Source organism: Carcharodon carcharias, chromosome 35 (genome assembly GCF_017639515.1).
Source record: "Carcharodon carcharias isolate sCarCar2 chromosome 35, sCarCar2.pri, whole genome shotgun sequence".
NCBI classification, from domain to species: Eukaryota; Metazoa; Chordata; class Chondrichthyes; order Lamniformes; family Lamnidae; genus Carcharodon; species Carcharodon carcharias.
Window position 1 is genome coordinate 8,008,063 of NC_054501.1, and position 19,632 is coordinate 8,027,694.

General features: G+C 66.4%; 1 protein-coding gene across 2 annotated transcripts in view; it reads right to left on the reverse strand.

Moving 5' to 3' along the window:
* Window positions 1–19,632, reverse strand: part of LOC121272838 (IQ motif and SEC7 domain-containing protein 2-like) — an 80,497-nt gene that overhangs the window by 22,460 nt on the left and 38,405 nt on the right. For both annotated transcript variants that reach the window (XM_041179652.1, XM_041179651.1), the window contains exons 2-7: window positions 17,592–17,862; window positions 13,648–14,963; window positions 5,667–5,828; window positions 3,708–3,830; window positions 2,389–2,555; window positions 1,229–1,368 (exon numbers count right to left, since the gene is read on the reverse strand). In XM_041179652.1, the coding sequence (XP_041035586.1) occupies window positions 1,229–1,368; window positions 2,389–2,555; window positions 3,708–3,830; window positions 5,667–5,828; window positions 13,648–14,963; window positions 17,592–17,862 (2,179 nt within the window). The remainder of the gene's footprint in view (window positions 1–1,228; window positions 1,369–2,388; window positions 2,556–3,707; window positions 3,831–5,666; window positions 5,829–13,647; window positions 14,964–17,591; window positions 17,863–19,632) is intronic.

Below are 19,632 nucleotides of genomic sequence, written 5' to 3' on the forward strand. Positions count from 1 at the left end.
AACTATCCTCAAAAACTCTATCCAACTCCGTGCTGTACCTGTCCTGGGAGTGTTTGATGGGGACGGTGTAGAGGGAGATTTACTCTGCATCTAACCCCGTGCTGTACCTGTCCTGGGAGTGTTTGATGGGGACAGTGTAGAGGGACCTTTACTCTGTATCTAACCTCGTGCTGTACCTGTCCTGGGAGTGTTTGATGGGGACAGTGTAGAGGGAGCTTTACTCTGTATCTAACTCCGTGCTGTACCTGTCCTGGGAGTGTTTGATGGAGACGGTGTAGAGGAAGCTTTACTCTGTATCTAACCCCGTGCTGTACCTGTCCTGGGAGTGTTTGATGTGGAGAATGTAGAGGCAGCTTTACTCTGTGTCTAACCCCGTGCTGTACCTGTCCTGGGAGTGTTTGATGGGGACGGTGTAGAGGGACCTTTACTCTGTATCTAACCCCGTGCTGTACCTGTCCTGGGAGTGTTTGATGGGGACGGTGTAGAGGGAGCTTTACTCTGTATCTAACCCCGTGCTGTACCTGTCCTGGGAGTGTTTGATGGGGACAGTGTAGAGGGAGTTTTACTCTGTATCTAACCCCGTGCTGTACCTGTCCTGGGAGTGTTTGATGGGGACGGTGTAGAGGGAGATTTACTCTGTATCTAACCCCGTGCTGTACCTGTCCTGGGAGTGTTTGATGGGGACAGTGTAGAGGGAGTTTTACTCTGTATCTAACCCCGTGCTGTACCTGTCCTGGGAGTGTTTGATGGGGACGGTGTAGAGGGAGATTTACTCTGTATCTAACCCCGTGCTGTACCTGTCCTGGGAGGGTTTGATGGGGACGGTGTAGAGGGAGCTTTACTCTGTATCTAACGTCATGCTGTACCTGTCCTGGGAGTGTTTGATGGGGACAGTGTAGAGGGAGTTTTACTCTGTACCTAACCCCGTGCTGTACCTGTCCTGGGAGGGTTTGATGGGGACAGTGTAGAGGGAGATTTACTCTGTACCTAACCCCGTGCTGTACCTGTCCTGGGAGGGTTTGATGGGGACAGTGTAGAGGGAGTGTTTGACGGGGACGGTGTAGCGGAGATGTTTGACGGGGACGGTGTAGTGGGGGTGTTTCATAGGGACGGTGTAGAGGGTGTGTTTGATGAGTACGGTGTAGAGGGAGTGTTTGACGGGGACGGTGTAGAGGGAGTGTTTGACGGGGACGGTGTAGAGGGAGTTTTTGACGGGGACAGCATTTACCGGCTTCTTCCCCACGATGAGGCGCTCTACGGCCTGAACCTGCGAGACGTGGTCATCGTTGGCCCTCAGCTCCCGCTTCTGGATCCGATGGTAGATTCCCACCAGCATATCCCTCGGGATATCTTCTCCGTTATCCACTCCTGGACGAGATGGGGGGCACGGAGAGATGTCAGAATCAGTCAGGCTATCCAGGATTACAATGCGCCTGCCACCTCGAACCAGGCCCCTTCGGCCCCTCCGCTCGGTGCTGTTCCTGCTGCCCCCCCCCCCCACCCCCAACACCAGCCTCCTCCCACCCCCCCCGACTTCATCTCCCTCTATCCCCGCATCCTTCTATTCCTCTCTCTCTCTCTGAGGTTTTACCCACCCCACCCCCCACACCAATTAAACACATCGACTGGAGGGTCTAGAACACGGGGGTGGGGGGGGGGGGGGGTGCGGTCACAGTCTCCGGATACGTGGGCGGCCATTTTGGGCTGAGGGGGTGGAGAAATTCCTTCGCTTCCCGGCGTCGGGAACCTTCGGAAGTCCAGAGCCCCGGAGGGAGCTCAGTCATCGAGTGCACTCGAGACGGAGATCGACACCGAGGGGAGGCGAGGGATGGGGGCGAGGGGAGGGGGTGGGGGGTGGGGCCGAAGATCGGCCGCGGCCATGTTGAACGGTGGGGCAGCAGGACCGAGGGGCCGAGTGGCCTTCCCTTGCCTCCCCCCCCCCCCCGCAGCTCCCGAGTTCCGATGCTCCGAACCCGCCCGGCGCCGTAATCATTCACCCCCCCCCCCACCCCCCCACCACCGGCAGGTCGGGAGCTGAGCTTGGGAGGGGTTTGGGGGGGGGTTCCGATGGGGGACCACCGGGGCGGTGAAGCGACCAGCTCGACCTCAGGCCGTTGCCAGGGAGATGGGGGGGGGGGGCGGAGTCGGTCGCCGGGGAGCGGAGTTTGAAGCCGGGGGGGATTGGGGTAGGGTGGGGAGGGGCCTCGCCAACAGTGGCTCCGGCCTTCCCCGGTATTTAACCGGAGGGAGTTTCTGTTCCGGGGCAAGAGGAGGGTTCGGGATGGTCGGTGGTGAAGGGCCGGATTGGGTCTATGGCCGAAAGTGGACACCCTTGAGTCGGGGGTGGGGGGGATCGAGCCGGCGGCGCCGCGCGAGACTGGGACTCACCCCGTAGGTTCTTGACAAAGTCGTCCAGCTTCATTTTGCGCTCGGGCTTCACGTTGGGGCTGTACATGTCGGTGTTGAGCAGGATGATGGCGAAAGCCAGGATGAAGATGGTGTCCGGGTTGTGGAACTGCCGAACCAGGGCTGGGTTGCAGATGCAGTAACGTTGGCTGGCGGTGGGGAGGGTGGTGAGAGAGAAGAGAGAGAGAGAGAGAGAGAGAGAGAGGGAGGGAAGGCACAGTTAGTAACTTTCGAAAGCCTTCGTGAGGGCCAGACGTTCCCAGGTACATTCCTCGCCGGAGAGAGAGAGTGCAGGAACGCTGAGGTGCAGAGTGATCTGGGTGTCCCTGGTACCCGAATCACGAGGAGTTGGTACGCAGATGCAGCTAGTGATCGGGAAGGCAAATGGAAAGTTGTCCTTTATTGCGAGTGGGGGGGGGGATGGAGTATAAGAGTCAGGAAGTCTTGCTACAACTGGACAGGGCGTTGGTGAGGCCACTCCTGGGGCACTGTGGACAGTTCTGGTCTCCTTACTTAAGGAGGGACAGACTCGCATCGGAAGCCGTTCAGAGAAGGTTCACTCGGCTGATTCCTGGGACGAAGGGGGTTTGTCTGATGGGGAAAGGTTGAGCAGGTTGGGGCCTCTACCCATTGGAGTTTAGAAGAATGAGAGGTGATCTTATTGAAACATGTCAGATTCTGAGGGGAGGGGGTTTGACAGGGTGGATGCTGAGGGGATGTTTCCCCCCCCTCATGGAGGGGAATCTAGAACGAGGGGAGAGGGGGCACAGTTTCAGAATGAGGGGTCTCCCATTGAAGACGGAGATGAGGAGGAATTTCTTCTCTCAGAGGGTGGTCAGTCTGTGGAATTCTCTCTCCCCCCCCTTCCCCCAGAGAGCAGTGGGGGCCGGGTCACTGAATATATTCAAGGCCGAGTGAGACAGATTTCTGATCGACGAGGGGAGTGGAGGGTTATGGGGGGGACGGACAGGGAAGTGGAGTTGAGGAACAATCAGCTCAGCCACGATCTTATCGAATGGGGGGAGGAGGATTGAGGGGCCGAATGGCCTCCCCCTTCTTCTAATTTTTATGGTCTGGTGTTCTTAAGCACAGGCCCACCACAGGCGAGGCTCCGGGGGTGAGAGGGGGCAGTTAGGCCGACGTTAGGCTTCTGCAGGCCGGAGGAGGGAGGGAGTGACCGTTAGGGGGACACGGGGTGAGGGAGGGTCTCGATCTGACATGCGCATATCAATGGAGCAGCTGCCCCTTCAACCAACGCCGCCCCCCACCACCCCCCCCATCCCCCCAAATCAGGGGCCTACCTGAAAGATTCAATCAGCCGCTCGACTTTCTGGGCCTCTCCTTGGACTCGGATGTGCGCCTGGAACTTCCGCAATGCCTCGTCCAGCTCCATCCCTCCAAAGTCCATCTCATCCACCACACAGCTGAGGGCAGGGAACAGGAGTTAGACAGGCAGAGGGCGAGAGGGAGACCCTCACGGTCAAAGGGGTGCACGTTCCTGTTTGACACTAGGGCCTGTATCCATCGACATCCTGGGGGTTACCATCGACCAGAAACCGGACTGGACCCAGCCATATAAACACTGTGGCTACAAGAGCAGGTCAGAGGCTGGGAATCCTGCGGAGAGTAACTCACCTCCTCCATCTACAAGGCACAAGTCAGGAGTGGGATGGGACACTCCCCACTTGCCTGGATGAGTTGCAGCTCCCACAGCACTCAAGAAGCTCTGCACCGTCCAGGACAAAGCAGCCCCACTTGATCGGTTCCCCATCCACACACATTCACTCCCTCCGCCACCGACGCACAGGGGCAGCACAGTGTGTGTACCACCTACAAGATGCACTGCAGCAACTCGCCAAGGCTCCTTCGACAGCGCCGCCCAAACCCACCACCTCTACCACCTAGAAGGAAGAGGGCAGCAGACACACGGGGAACCCCACCACCTGCAAGTTCCCCTCCGAGCCACTCACCATCCCGACTTGGAAACATATCGGCCGTTCCTTCACTGTCGCTGGGTCCAAATCCCGGAACTCCCTCCCTAACAGCGCGGTGGGTGTACCTACACCACACGGGACTGCAGCGGCTCAAGAAGGCGGCTCACCCACCACCTTCTCAAGGGGCAATTAGGGATGGGCAATAAATGCTGGGCATGGCCAGTGACACCCATGCCCAAGGACACTCAAACACACCGTTCACACTTCAAACCAATATATGTGCCTCAGTGCTCTCATCCCAGAGCCATTATCTCCTGTACACACATCGCCACACACCCCCCACCATGCCAACCGTGCTCACTAACCTACACTGGCTCCCAGTCTGACACACCTCTATTTTAAAATTCTCATCTTTGTTCTCAAATCTCTGCATTTCCTCCCTATCTCTGTAAACTCCTCCAGCCCCTACAACCCTCCCTATCTCTGTGACCTCCTCCAGCCCCTACAACCCTCCCTATCTCTGTAACCTCCTCCAGCCCCTACACCCCTCCCTATCTCTGTGACCTCCTCCAGCCCCTACAACCCTCCCTATCTCTGTAACCTCCTACAACCCTCTGAGATCTCTGCGCTCCTCCAATTCCGGCCTCTCGCGCATCCCCCGATTCCCATCGCTCCACCATTGGCGGCCGTGCCTTCAGCTGCCTGGGGGGGGGCCCTGAGCTCTGGAATTCCCTCCCTAAACCTCTCCACCCTCTCTGTCTCCCTCTCTCTTCTTGTCTCTCTCTCTCTCTGTCTGTCTCCCTCTCTTTCTCTCTCTCTCTGTCTCACTCTGCCTCCCGCTCTCTCTCTCTGTCTCCCTCTCTCTCTCTGTCTGTCTCTCTCTCTCTCTCTCTCTCTTGGTCTCTGTCTCACTTTTTCTCTCTCTATCTCTGTCTCTCTCTCTCTGTCTCTCTCTCTCACACTCTCTCTCTCTCTGTCTCTCTCTGTCTCTCTCTCTCTGTCTCTCTCTCTCTGTCTCTCTCTCTCTGTCTCTCTCTCTCACTCTCTCTCTCACTCTCTCTCTGTCTCTCTCACTGTCTCTCTCACTCTCTCTTTCTGTGTCTCTCTCCGTCTCTCTCTCCCTCCCTCTCCCTGTCTCTCTCTCTCTCTCTCTCAGTCTCTCTCTCTCTCTCTCTCAGTCTCTCTCTCTCTCTCTGTCTCTCTCTCTCTCTGTCTCTCTCTCTCTCTCTGTCTCTCTCTCTCTCTGTCTCTCCCTCTCTCTGTCTCTCTTTCTGTCTCCCTCTGCTTGTCTCTGGCATTGGGCTAAGCTATGACAACATTACTCACTCCAGCACGTCCCGGTTGAATTGCTTCTGTCGGTTACCCAGGAACTCCCCGATCATCTGACGACTGAGGCCCTTGCGCTCGAGGATGAAGCGAGCGACGCCGATGGGCGTGTCAGCCACGAAGCCTCTCTCGATCAGGTACTGAATCCCCTTCTCTGGTTTCCTGTGGTGGTCCGGAGAGAAAGAAGGGGGAAAGCTTTGAGGTTCACACTCCAGGTTTGCACATCGCCTTTCACACAGGAACAGGAGGAGGCCATTCAGCCCCTCTCGAGCCTGTTACACAGGAACAGGAGGAGGCCATTCAGCCCCTCTCTCTCGAGCCTGTTACACAGGAACAGGAGGAGGCCATTCAGCCCCTCTCTCTCAAGCCTGTTATACAGGAACTGGAGGAGGACCATTCAGCCCTTCTTGAGCCTGTTACCCCCACCAAACCCCACCCCCAACCCCCCTCCACCCCGTGTTTGGAACACAGAGGGGCCGGGGAGGGCTGGTGGGTGTAGGGGTGGGGGTGGTGTGGCCACAGACTCAGGACAAGGGGGGCTCGGCCATTTCGGGTGGTGAGGGGGGAGAATTCCTTCACTTCCAAGGGTTGGGAATTCCGAAGCTCGGTCTTCTGGGGGAATTCGAGAGGGAGCGCGAGAGACTTTCGCACCACCGGAGGGAGCCGAGGGATTAGAGGGGTGGGGTGGTTGGGGAGGGGGGGGTGTGTGACGGGGAGGGGGAAAGCGGAGTCGAGGGAGATGATCAGCCATGGTGGGCGCTGAATGGCGGAGGAGGCTCGAGAGGGGCTGAAGGGCCTCCCTCCTCTCCTGCTTATTCCTCCAGCCCCTCCCCCACCCCGCTCAGGCAAGCTTTGTGGTGGGCCGAATGGCCTGTTTTGAGGCTGGGAAAATAGCAGTTACGCCCCTTGTGTTAAGATCATTGGGTGGGTTGAACCCAGCCAGAGGAGTCTGCTTCGCGTGGCCCGTGACAATCAGCCTCGCGAGGACACACGGGGAGGATTACTGAGGGAGGGGAGGGAGAGGGGGAGCAGGAGGGAGGGAGGGAGGGAGAGGGGGAACGTAGAGAAGGAGGGAGGGAGAGGGGGAGGTAGGGCGCAAGAAAGGGAGAGAGAATGAGGGTGAGGGAGGTAGGGAGAGGGAGTGAGTGAGAGGGAGGGAGAGGCTGAGGGAGGGAGGGAGAGGGTAAAAGGGAGGGAGAGAGAAAGAGACAGAAGGAGGGAGAGAGAGAGTCCGAGAGGGAGAGGGAGGAAACGTGGAGGGAGGGAGGGAGATGGACCAAGAAAAGAGAGAGAGAGAGAAAGAGAGAGAGAGAAAGAAAGAGAGAGAGAGAGAGATAGAGGTGGGATAGAGAGAGGGAGAGAGTGACAGGAAGGGAGAGGGGGAGAGAAGACAGTGGGAGGAGGGAGAGAGGGAAGGAGACGGAGGAGGGAAGGAGTGACAGAGGGTGAGAAGGAGGGAGAGAGGTGGGTGGGACGGAGAGAGGTGGAGAAGTAGGGGGAGGGAGGGCGAGAAGGAGAGAAAGTGGCTGAGAGGGAGGGAGAGAGAGGGCAAGAGTGAGAAAGAGAGGGAGGGCGAAAGGGAGGTGGAGAGAGGGAGGCGGGGGGGAGAGAGAGTGAGAAAGAGGGAGATAGATAGGAGAGGGGGTGAGGGGCAGAGGGAGGCAGTGAGAGAGAGAGAGGGAAGGCAAAAGGGAGGGGGAGAGTGATGCGGAGAGAGGGAGGTGGGGAGAGAGAGTGGGGTAGCAGGCTGGGTAGGGGGGAGTGGGCAGGGGGGAAGTGGGAAGGGGTGAGAGAGGGGGGATTGGGCAGGGGGTAGGGGGGAGAGAGCAGGTGTAGGGGGAGAGCGCGGGGGAGTGGGCATGTGGGGGAGAGCAGGGGAGCGGGTGGGGGGAGACCGCAGAGGAGCGGGTGGGGGGGAGAGAGCGGGGGAGTGGACGGGGGGAGAGAGTGGGGTAACAGGCAGTGAGGAGAGAGCGGGGGAGCGGGCAGTGGGGAGAGCGTGGGGGAGTGGATGGGGAGAGCGTGGGAGAGCAGGTGAGGGGAAGAGAATGGGGGAGCGGGCAGGGGGGAGAGAGCGGGGGAGCGTGTGGGGGGGAGAGCGCGGGGGAGCGGGTAGGGGGGAGAGTGTGGGGGAGCGGGCGTGGGAGAGCGGGTGTAGGGAGGAGAGAGCGGGGATTGGGCAGGGGGTAGAGGGGAGAGAGCGGGGGGTAGGGGGAGAGAGCGGGGGAGCGGGCAGGAGGGAGAGAGCGGGGGAGCGGATGGGGGAGAGAGCGGGGGAGTGGGCATGTGGGGGCGAGCAGGGGAGTGGGCAGGTGGGAGTGAGTGGGGGAGCGGGCGGTGGGGAGAGACCGGGGGAGCGGGCAAGGGGGAGAGAGCGGGGGAGCGAGCAGGGGGGAGAGCGGGTGTAGGGTGGAGAGAGCGGGGATTGGGCAGGGGGTAGAGGGGAGAGAGCGGGGGTAGGGGGGAGAGAGCGGGCGGGGGGAGAGAGCGAGGGAGCGGGCGGGGGGAGAGCGCGGGGGAGCGGGCAGGGGGGAGAGAGCGGGGGAGCGGGCAGGGGGTAGAGGGGAGAGAGCGGGGGTAGGGGGGAGAGAGCGGGCGGGGGGAGAGAGCGAGGGAGCGGGCGGGGAGAGAGCGGGGGGAGCGAGCAGGGGGGAGAGCGGGTGTAGGGTGGAGAGAGCGGGGATTGGGCAGGGGGTAGTGGGGAGAGAGCGGGGGTAGGGGGGAGAGAGCGGGCGGGGGGAGAGAGCGAGGGAGCGGGCGGGGGGAGAGCGCGGGGGAGCGGGCAGGGGGGAGAGAGCGGGGGAGCGGGCAGGGGGGAGAGAGCAGGGGAGTGGGCATGTGGGGGCGAGCAGGGGATGGGAGTGAGCGGGGAAACGGGCAGGGGGAGAGAGCGGGGGAATGGGCATGTGGGGGTGAGCAGGGGACTGGGCAGGTGGGAGAGAGCGGGGGAGTGGGCATGTGGGAGAGAGCAGGGGAGCGGGCAAGGGGGAGAGAGCGGGGGAGCGGGTAGGGGGGAGAGAGCAGGGGAGTGGGCATGTGGGGGCGAGCAGGGGAGTGGGCAGGTGGGAGAGAGCGGGGGAGCGGGTAGGGGGGAGAGAGCGGGGGAGCGGGCGCGGGGGGGAGCGGGTCAGGGGGGAGGGGGGAGCGGGTGGGGGGAGAGAGCGGGGAGCGGGTGGGGGAGAGAGCGGGGTGCGTGCGGGTGGGGGAGAGAGCGGGGTGCAGGTGGGGGGAGAGAGCGGGGTGCGGGTGGGGGAGAGAGCGGGGTGCGGGTGGGAAGGGGGGAGCGGGTGGGGGAGAGAGTGGGGTGCGGGTGGGGGAGAGAGTGGGGTGCGGGTGGGGGAGAGAGTGGGGTGCGGGTGGGGGGGAAGGGGGTGCGGGTGGGGGAGAGAGCGGGGTGCGTGCGGGTGGGAAGGGGGGGAGCGGGTGGGGGAGAGAGCGGGGTGCGTGCGGGTGGGAAGGGGGGGAGCGGGTGGGGGAGAGAGCGGGGTGCGGGTTGGGGAGAGAGCGGGGTGCGGGTGGGGGAGAGAGCGGGGTGCGGGTGGGGGAGAGAGTGGGGTGCGGGTGGGGGAGAGAGTGGGGAGCGGGTGGGGGAGAGAGCGGGGTGCGGGTGGGGGAGAGAGTGGGGAGCGGGTGGGGGAGAGAGCGGGGTGCGTGCGGGTGGGAAGGGGAGGAGCGGGTGGGGGAGAGAGTGGGGAGCGGGTGGGGGAGAGAGCGGGGTGCGTGTGGGTGGGAAGGGGGGGAGCGGGTGGGGGAGAGAGCGGGGTGCGGGTGGGGGAGAGAGCGGGGTGCGTGCGGGTGGGAAGGGGGGGAGCGGGGTGGGGGGGGAAGGGGGGAGCGGGTGGGGGAGAGAGTGGGGTGCGGGTGGGGGGGAAGGGGTGAGCGGGTGGGGGAGAGAGCGGGGTGCGGGTGGGGGGGAAGGGGGAGCGGGTGGGGGAGAGAGCGGGGTGCGTGCGGGTGGGGGAGAGAGCGGGGTGCGGGTTGGGGAGAGAGTGGGGTGCGGGTGGGGGAGAGAGCGGGGTGCGGGTGGGGGAGAGAGTGGGGTGCGGGGTGGGGGAGAGAGCGGGGTGCGGGTGGGGGAGAGAGCGGGGTGCGGGTGGGGGAGAGAGTGGGGTGCGGGGTGGGGGAGAGAGTGGGGAGCGGGTGGGGGAGAGAGCGGGGTGCGGGTTGGGGAGAGAGTGGGGAGCGGGTGGGGGAGAGAGCGGGGTGCGGGTGGGGGAGAGAGTGGGGAGCGGGTGGGGGAGAGAGCGGGGTGCGTGCGGGGTGGGAAGGGGGGGAGCGGGTGGGGGAGAGAGTGGGGAGCGGGTGGGGAGAGAGCGGGGTGCGTGTGGGTGGGAAGGGGGGGGAGCGGGTGGGGGAGAGAGCGGGGTGCGGGTGGGGGAGAGAGCGGGGTGCGTGCGGGTGGGAAGGGGGGGAGCGGGTGGGGGGGAAGGGGGGAGCGGGTGGGGGAGAGAGTGGGGTGCGGGTGGGGGGGAAGGGGTGAGCGGGTGGGGGAGAGAGCGGGGTGCGGGTGGGGGGGAAGGGGGAGCGGGTGGGGGAGAGAGCGGGGTGCGTGCGGGTGGGAAGGGGGGGACCGGGTGGGGGAGAGAGCGGGGTGCGGGTGGGGGAGAGAGCGGGGTGCGGGTGGGGGAGAGAGCGGAGTGCGGGTGGGGGGGAAGGGGGAGCGGGTGGGGGAGAGAGCGGGGTGCGTGCGGGTGGGGGAGAGAGCGGGGTGCGGGTTGGGGAGAGAGTGGGGTGCGGGTGGGGGAGAGAGCGGGGTGCGGGTTGGGGAGAGAGTGGGGTGCGGGTGGGGGAGAGAGCGGGGTGCAGGTTGGGGAGAGAGCGGGGTGCGGGTGGGGGAGAGAGCGGGGTGCGTGCGGGGGGGAAGGGGGGAGCGGGTGGGGGAGAGAGCGGGGTGCGTGCGGGTGGGAAGGGGGGGAGCGGGTGGGGGAGAGAGCGGGGTGCGTGCGGGTGGGAAGGGGGGGAGCGGGTGGGGGAGAGAGCGGGGTGCGGGTGGGGGAGAGAGCGGGGTGCGGGTGGGGGAGAGAGCGGGGTGCGGGTGGGGGCGAGAGCGGGGTGCGGGTGGGGGAGAGAGCGGGGTGCGGGTGGGGGAGAGAGCGGGGTGCGGGTGGGGGAGAGAGCGGGGTGCGGGTGGGGGAGAGAGCGGGGTGCGGGTGGGGGAGAGAGCGGGGTGCGGGTGGGGGCGAGAGCGGGGTGCGGGTGGGGGAGAGAGCGGGGTGCGGGTGGGGGAGAGAGTGGGGTGCGGGTGGGGGAGAGAGCGGGGTGCGGGTGGGGGCGAGAGTGGGGTGCGGGTGGGGGAGAGAGCGGGGTGCGGGTGGGGGAGAGAGCGGGGTGCGGGTGGGGGAGAGAGCGGGGTGCGGGTGGGGGGGAAGGGGGGTGCGGGTGGGGGAGAGAGCGGGGTGCGGGTGGGGGAGAGAGTGGGGTGCGGGTGGGGGAGAGAGCGGGGTGCGTGCGGGTGGGAAGGGGGGGAGCGGGTGGGGGAGAGAGCGGGGTGCGGGTTGGGGAGAGAGCGGGGTGCGAGTGGGGGAGAGAGCGGGGTGCGGGTGGGGGAGAGAGTGGGGAGCGGGTGGGGGAGAGAGCGGGGTGCGTGCGGGTGGGAAGGGGGGGAGCGGGGTGGGGAGAGAGTGGGAGCGGGTGGGGGAGAGAGCGGGGTGCGTGTGGGTGGGAAGGGGGGGAGCGGGGTGGGGGAGAGAGCGGGGTGCGGGTGGGGGAGAGAGCGGGGTGCGTGCGGGTGGGAAGGGGGGGAGCGGGTGGGGGGGAAGGGGGGAGCGGGTGGGGGAGAGAGTGGGGTGCGGGTGGGGGGGAAGGGGGGAGCGGGTGGGGGAGAGAGCGGGGTGCGGGTGGGGGGAAAGGGGGAGCGGGTGGGGGAGAGAGCGGGGTGCGTGCGGGTGGGAAGGGGGGGAGCGGGTGGGGGAGAGAGCGGGGTGCGGGTGGGGGAGAGAGCGGGGTGCGGGTGGGGGGGAAGGGGGAGCGGGTGGGGGAGAGAGCGGGGTGCGTGCGGGTGGGGGAGAGAGCGGGGTGCGGGTTGGGGAGAGAGTGGGGTGCGGGTGGGGGGAGAGAGCGGGGGTGCGGGTTGGGGAGAGAGTGGGGTGCGGGGTGGGGGAGAGAGCGGGGTGCGGGTTGGGGAGAGAGTGGGGTGCGGGTGGGGGAGAGAGCGGGGTGCGGGTTGGGGAGAGAGTGGGGTGCGGGTGGGGGAGAGAGCGGGGTGCGGGTTGGGGAGAGAGTGGGGTGCGGGTGGGGGAGAGAGTGGGGTGCGGGTGGGGGAGAGAGCGGGGTGCAGGTTGGGGAGAGAGTGGGGTGCGGGCGGGGGAGCGGGTGGGGGAGAGAGCGGGGTGCGGGTGGGGGAGAGAGCGGGGTGCGTGCGGGGGGGAAGGGGGGAGCGGGTGGGGGAGAGAGCGGGGTGCGTGCGGGTGGGAAGGGGGGGAGCGGGTGGGGGAGAGAGCGGGGTGCGGGTGGGGGAGAGAGCGGGGTGCGGGTGGGGGAGAGAGCGGGGTGCGGGTGGGGGAGAGAGCGGGGTGCGGGTGGGGGGAGAGAGCGGGGTGCGGGTGGGGGAGAGAGCGGGGTGCGGGTGGGGGAGAGAGCGGGGTGCGGGTGGGGGAGAGAGCGGGGTGCGGGTGGGGGAGAGAGCGGGGTGCGGGTGGGGGAGAGAGCGGGGTGTGTGCGGGGGGGAAGGGTGGGAGCGGGTGGGGGAGAGAGCGGGGTGCGGGTGGGGGAGAGAGTGGGGTGCGGGTGGGGGAGAGAGCGGGGTGCGGGTGGGGGGGAAGGGGGGTGCGGGTGGGGGAGAGAGCGGGGTGCAGGTGGGGGGAGAGAGCGGGGTGCGGGTTGGGGAGAGAGCGGGGTGCGGGTGGGGGAGAGAGCGGGGTGCGGGTGGGGGAGAGAGCGGGGTGCGGGTGGGGGAGAGAGCGGGGTGCGGGTGGGGGAGAGAGCGGGGTGCGTGCGGGGGGGAAGGGGGAGCGGGTGGGGGAGAGAGCGGGGTGCGTGCGGGTGGGAAGGGGGGGAGCGGGTGGGGGAGAGAGCGGGGTGCGTGCGGGTGGGAAGGGGGGGAGCGGGTGGGGGAGAGAGTGGGGTGCGGGTGGGGGAGAGAGCGGGGTGCGGGTGCGGGAGAGAGCGGGGTGCGGGTGGGGGAGAGAGTGGGGTGCGTGCGGGTGGGAAGGGGGGGAGCAGGTGGGGGAGAGAGCGGGGTGCGGGTGGGGGAGAGAGCGGGGTGCGGGTGGGGGAGAGAGTGGGGTGCGGGTGGGGGAGAGAGCGGGGTGCGGGTGGGGGAGAGAGCGGGGTGCGGGAGAGAGCGGGGTGCGGGTGGGGGAGAGAGCGGGGTGCGGGTGGTGGAGAGCGCGGGGTGCGTGCGGGGGGGAAGGGGGGAGCGGGTGGGGGAGAGAGCGGGGTGCGTGCGGGGGGGAAGGGTGGGAGCGGGTGGGGGAGAGAGCGGGGTGTGTGCGGGGGGGAAGGGGGGAGCGGGTGGGGGAGAGAGCGGGGTGCGGGTGGGAGGGAAGGGGGAGCGGGTGGGGGAGAGAGCGGGGTGCGTGCGGGTGGGAAGGGGGGGAGCGGGTGGGGGAGAGAGTGGGGTGCGGGTGGGGGAGAGAGCGGGGTGCGGGTGGGGGAGAGAGTGGGGTGCGGGTGGGGGAGAGAGCGGGGTGCGGGTGGGGGAGAGAGTGGGGTGCGGGTGGGGGAGAGAGCGGGGTGCGGGTGGGGGAGAGAGCGGGGTGCGGGTGGGGGAGAGAGCGGGGTGCGGGTGGGGGAGAGAGTGGGGTGCGGGTGGGGGAGAGAGTGGGGTGCGGGTGGGGGAGAGAGCGGGGTGCGTGCGGGTGGGAAGGGGGGAGCGGGTGGGGGAGAGAGCGGGGTGCGGGTGGTGGAGAGAGCGGGGTGCGGGTGGGGGAGAGAGCGGGGTGTGGGTGGGGGAGAGAGCGAGGTGCGGGCGCGGGGGGGAGCGGGTCAGGGGGGAAGCTGGGGAGCGGGTGGGCGTGGAGGGAGCGCGGCTGGCACCTACTTGTTGAAGAGGTTGAGTCCGATGCGGTACTGCCGGCGCTGGAGGACGTCGTTGTTGAGGGCGGGCGAGTCCCAGCTGTGCCGCGTCTCCTTGTGGTAGGTCTGTTTACAAAGGGTCTGCTCGCGGATGCTGTCCCTGGACGAGGAGCCGGTGCTGCAGTTGATGGTCTCGTTGGAGTTGACGCTGCTGTTGAGGCTGTCGTTGTCCCCGTCGGAGAGCTCCGGCTCGGCCTTGCCGTTGCGGCTGGCTTCGCCGTTGTTGTTGGCCAGGTGGGCGTCCAGTGGCCGGAGGGGGAGGGGCGAGCGGGCCGGGGGGGGCGGGGGCGGCGGCGGGGGTGGCGCCCGGTGGACCGGCACCGGCACCGGCACCGGCACCGGGGCCGGCGACTCCGCCTCGTACACCAGCTGGCGGCTGAGGGACCCCCGGTCCGAGCGGTCGCTCATGTCCACTGAGCTGTCGCTGGGGGGCTCGATGGTCAGCAGGGGCAGGTGGGCCGCCCGCCGGCGGTAGTCCCGGCACTCCATGCAGCCGGGGATCCGGCGCCCGCCCTCGGCCTCCCTCCCCTGCCCGCCGGCGACCCCCCAGTACTCCGGCCCCCCCTGCTGCTGCTGGTGGTGGTGGTGGTGGTGGTGCTGCGGGTGGTGGTGGTGGTGTGGGAGGGAGGGGGCGCCGGCGGCGCCGGCCGGGTGGTGGGGGTGGTGGTGCGGGTGCAGCTCCTGCTCGGAGCTGGGCGCCCGCTCCGAGGAGAGGGGCGAGGCCGGCGCCTCGCCCTCGTCGATGTAGAGGGTGACGTCACTGTAGGTGGTGGCGGAGTCCTCATTCTTGGCCCGCTGGGGCTCGCCCCGGCCCTCGAAGGGGTCGCCCCCCTCGCCGGCGGTGCCGGGCGGCGCCGGTCGGCAGCCGAGCGCCTCGTCGATGGACTCGGCCAGGGTGCGCACCTGCCGGGAGAAGGCGTCCTCCAGCTCGGTCACCTCGTTGGTGAAGTCGCTGGAGGCAGTGGTGGACTCCACCTCGGCGCCGCCGAAGGGGTCGCTGCGCTCGGAGTGGGTGCGGGAGCCCAGCCCTGTCCGCTCGGAGCGCACCGAGGCCTGCCGGCTCTCGAAGCCGGCCCCGTGCCCCTTCTCGTACTCCTCGAAGGAGTACTGCATGCGCATGTTGGACAGCACAATCCGGCGGGACATCCGGCTTTCGGACAGGGAGCTCCGCAGTCGCTCGAAGTTCTTGTTCATGCGGTACTGGCGGAAGGCGGTCTGGATGGTCCTGGCCGCTCTTCGGCTCAGGAAGTAGCCCCCATACTTGCGCTCCAGCATCTCCACCTGTAGTGGGGGGGGCGGGGGGAAGGGGAGAGGCAGAGAGAAAGGGACAGAGAGAGAGAGAGAGAACGAGAGGGGTTAAAACCGACCGGCGGAAGCGTCGGGTCACCGGACGCAAAATCGGAGCAGGAGTGGGCCATTCAGGCCTACCCGCTGCGCCCTTCTACAGGATCCTCTACGTCAACTCCGTACTCCCGCTCTCTCTCTCTCTCTCTCTCTCTCTCTCCCCGTACCCCTCGACGCCTTTGGTGCCCGGGAATCTATCCATTTCCTTCTTAAATGTAGTCGGCGACTCGCTCCCGCCCCCCCCCCCCCGCCCGCCCTTCCTCTAGCGGTAGAGGATCCCCACAGGTTCACCTCCCCACCCCCCATCACCCCCGAGCGAAGAGGTTTCTCCTCGTCTCAGCTCTAAAGCGGCCTACCCCCTATCCTGAGACCGAGACCCCCCCCTCGTTCCAGACGCAACCCCTCCTCCACCAACCCCCCCCACCCACCACCACCATCCGCGCTGCCAACCCAGCACGGAGGTAACATCACCCCCGCAACGGGTCCATCCATCCACCCCCGGCCTGGATTTTATACCTTGCGGTGAGACTCCCACCCCCCCACCCTCCCCCCCCCGCAGCACCGCTTCCTTCTCCTCAACTCCAGTGAACCGGGCCTAGTCGGCCCCGATCTCTCCTCCTCGTGCGGCAATCCCTGCCCTTCCGGGAATCTGCTCTGCCGAGCCGGAAATACCCCTCGAGTTGCCCTCCCCCGCCTCCCCCCCCCCTTGCTTGTGTCCCCTCGAGAATCGGGCGGGTGTTAAGTCGGTGGGGGGGGGGGGGTGGTGGTGGGGGGGGATCCGGTCGAGGCTGTTTGGGGCGGTTGGAGGATTCGGCAGGGTCGATGGAGGGAAGCTGCTTCCTCGGGTGGTGGGGGGGTGAGGGCGGTGGAGGGTGGGGGTGGTGGGGGGGTTGGGGGGGGACGAGTCCGGAAGGAGGGGGCAGGAGCTGATACTGAGAACGGGGAGGTTCAGGGAGGGATGTCACAAAGCGCTTCCTCACACACAGGGGAGCGGGAATCTGGAACTCTCTACCCAACCCCCCCGCCCCCCCCCTCCCACCCCACCACCCAAAAAGCTGTCCAGGTTGAGGGGGGTTCAATTGGAAATTTCCAACCCAAGGTTGATAGGTTTTTGTTGGGTAAGGTTGGGGGGGTGTTAAAGGTTACGGAATCGAAGTTGGTAGATGGGAGGAAGATAGCGAGCGGCCATCATCGGATTGAATTATGGAACAGGTTGGAAGGGCTGAATGGCCTCCTCCTGTTCCTGTGTAACAGGCTCGAGAGGGGCTGAATGGCCTCCTCCTGTCCCTGTGTAACAGGCTGGAGAGGGGCTGAATGGCCTCCTCCTGTTCCTGTGTAACAGGCTCGAGGGGCTGAATGGCCTCCTCCAGTTCCTGTTTAACAGGCTGGAAAGGGGCTGAATGGCCTCCTCCTGTTCCTGTGTTACAGGCTCGAGGGGCTTACAGGACATGGGGGCGTGAGGGGTGACGCCATGGAGTCTTTGCCAACATGTGTGAAGTCCGTTGCTATGGGCAACACGTTCAGGTTTGGTGCCCTCGCTCAGGGCAGAGGCTGGACAAGTTTCACTGACCTCAGAGGAGCCCCACCCTCTCCCCCGGAGTCAGTGCCGAGGGAGAGCCGCACTGTCGGAGGGTCAGTGCTGAGGGAACGCCGCACTGTGGGAGGGTCAGCGCTGAGGGAGCGCCGCACTGTCGGAGGGTCAGTGCTGAGGGAGTGCCGCACTGTGGGAGGGTCAGCGCTGAGGGAGCGCCGCACTGTCGGAGGGTCAGTGCTGAGGGAGTGCCGCTCTGTCGGAGGGTCAGTGCTGAGGGAGTGCCGCACTGTCGGAGGGTCAGTGCTGAGGGTTCGCCGCACTGTCGGAGGGTCAGTGCTGAGCAAGTGCCGCAGTGTCGGAGGGTCAGTGCTGAGGGAGTGCTGCACTGTTGGAGGGTAGGTACTGAGGGATCGCCGCACTGTCGGAGGGTCAGTGCTGAGGGAGCGCCGCACTGTTGGAGGGTCAGTGCTGAGGGAGCGCCGCACTGTTGGAGGGTAGGTACTGAGGGAGTGCCGCTCTGTCGGAGGGTCAGTGCTGAGGGAGTGCCGCACTGTCGGAGGCGCCGAATTTCCAGGTGAAACATTGAAGCTGAGTGTCCCGTCTGCCGTCTATGGTGAGTGTCGAAGACCCTGGGGAGGGGAGTTGGGGGATGCGGTGGGGGGAAAGTCCGTCCCCTCGTGGCCTTCTCCCCTCACTCCTGCTCTTGGGATCTTGCTGTGCTCGGCTTCAGGCCCCTCCCCCGGGTGACCCTCCCCCGCCCGTTACCAGGTTCGCCGCAAGGGGCCATCAGGACAGTGGTGGGAAAGGGTATAGGGGGTCGGAGGGGCTCGGGGGGGTAGGGTGGGGGATGGGGGGTAACTCCTTCCTCCAGGGATTGTGGGGATGGGGGGGGAGGCTGGATCAACGCGCATGGGGAGAGAGAAACGGAGGGATGGGGTGGGGAGGGGGAGGCGGGGAGATGAAGTGGGGAGGGGGGGCACAGAAACGCCGACGTGGAACACTATGTTCCCCAAGTTCCCCATTCCCCTTACCTTCTTGTCCTGCAGATCTGTGGACAGCTCATAGCTCTCCGAGAGTGACTTGGGCCTCTTGCTGGCATCTTCCTCTTCCTGCTTGCGGAGGGCCAAGCTAGCGGGCTGGTGGCGCGCCCGTTGCGCCCACTGGAGCTCGGCGCAGTGCGCCCGGCTGGCTGGGTGCTCGAAGGAGTCCTGCTTGAGTTCGGCGCTGCACCTGTAGGGGGCTGGTCCACACGGACTGTCCACTGTTGTCCCGGCCTCGCTGCTCTGGGTCTCGGCTTCCAGGCTGGGCAAAGGCGAGAGGGACGACAGGCGGTTACTACCCTCTCCGAGGGGAGCTAGCGGCGGGCAGAGGACACCACCTCCCCCCGCAACCCCCAACCCCTCACTCCCCACCTCAGGTGCCCAACCCAACAGCTGTCACTGAGCCCTCACCCGGACCCCTCATCCCTCACCTCCTCTCTCCCTCGTCACTCACCTCCTCACCGGACCCCCTGTCACTCCCCTCCTCACTCTCCCGTCACCCCCCTCCTCACCGCAGCCCTCGTCAATCCCCTCCTCACCACCAGTCACTCCCCTCCTCACCCCCCTCCACTCCCCTCATCACTCCCCTCCTCACCACCGGTCACTCCCCTCCTCACTCCCCCGTCACTCCCCTCCTCACCCCGTCACTCCCCTCCTCACTCCCCTCCTCACCACCAGTCACTCCCCTCCTCACCCCCCTCCTCACTCCCCTCATCACTCCCCTCCTCACCCCCCTCCTCACTTTCCTCATCACTCCCCTCCTCACCACCGGTCACTCCCCTCCTCACTCCCCTCCTCACCGGACCCCCCCGTGACTCCCCTCCTCACTCCCCTCCTCACCACCGGTCACTCCCCTCCTCACCCCGTGACTCCCCGTCACTCCCCTCCTCACCCCGTCACTCCCCTCCTCACTCCCCTCCTCACTCCCGTCCTCACTCCCCTGTCACTCCCCTCCTCACTCCCCTCCTCACTCCCCTCCTCACTCGCCCGTCACTCCCCTCCTCACTCCCCCTGTCATTCACCTCCTCACCCCGTCACTCCCCTCCTCACTCCCTCGATCACTCCCCTCCTCACTCCCCCGTCACTCCCCTCCTCATTCCCGTCACTCCCCTCCTCACTCCCTCGATCACTCCCCTCCTCACTCCCCCGTCACTCCCCTCCTCATTCCCGTCACTCCCCTCCTCACTCCCCCTGTCATTCACCTCCTCACCCCGTCAGTCCCCTCCTCACTCCCTCGATCACTCCCCTCCTCACTCCCCTCCTCACTCCCCTCCTCACTCTCCCGTCACTCCCCTCCTCATCCCGTCACTCCCCTCCTCACTCCCCTCCTCACTACCCTCCTCACTCCCCTCCTCACTCGCCCGTCACTCCCCTCCTCACCCCCGTCACTCCCCTCCTCACTCCCCTCCTCACTCGCCCATCACTCCCCTCCTCACCCCCGTCACTCCCCTCCTCACTCCCTCGATCACTCCCCTCCTCACTCCCCCATCACTCCCCTCCTCACTCCCCTCCTCACTCCCCCGTCACTCCCCTCCTCATTCCCGTCACTCCCCTCCTCACTCCCCCTGTCATTCACCTCCTCACCCCGTCACTCCCCTCCTCACTCCCTCGATCACTCCCCTCCTCACTACCCTCCTCACTCCATCGTCACTCCCCTCCTCACCACCGGTCTCTCCCCTCCTCACTCCATCCGTCACTCCCCTCCTCACTCCGTCACTCCCCTCCTCACCCCCCTGTCACTCCCCTCCTCACCCCCCTGTCACTCCCCTCCTCACTCCCTCGGTCACTCCCCTCCTCACCCCCGTCACTCCCCTCCTCACTCCCTCGGTCACTCCCCTCCTCACCCCCGTCACTCCCCTCCTCACTCCCTCGGTCACTCCCCTCCTCACTCCCCATCACTCCCCTCCTCACCCCTGTCACTCCCCTCCTCACTCCCTCGATCACTCCCCTCCTCACTCCCCTCCTCACTCCCCACCTCACTCCCTGTCACTCCCCTCCTCACTCCCCCCTCACTCCCCTCCTCACTCCCCTC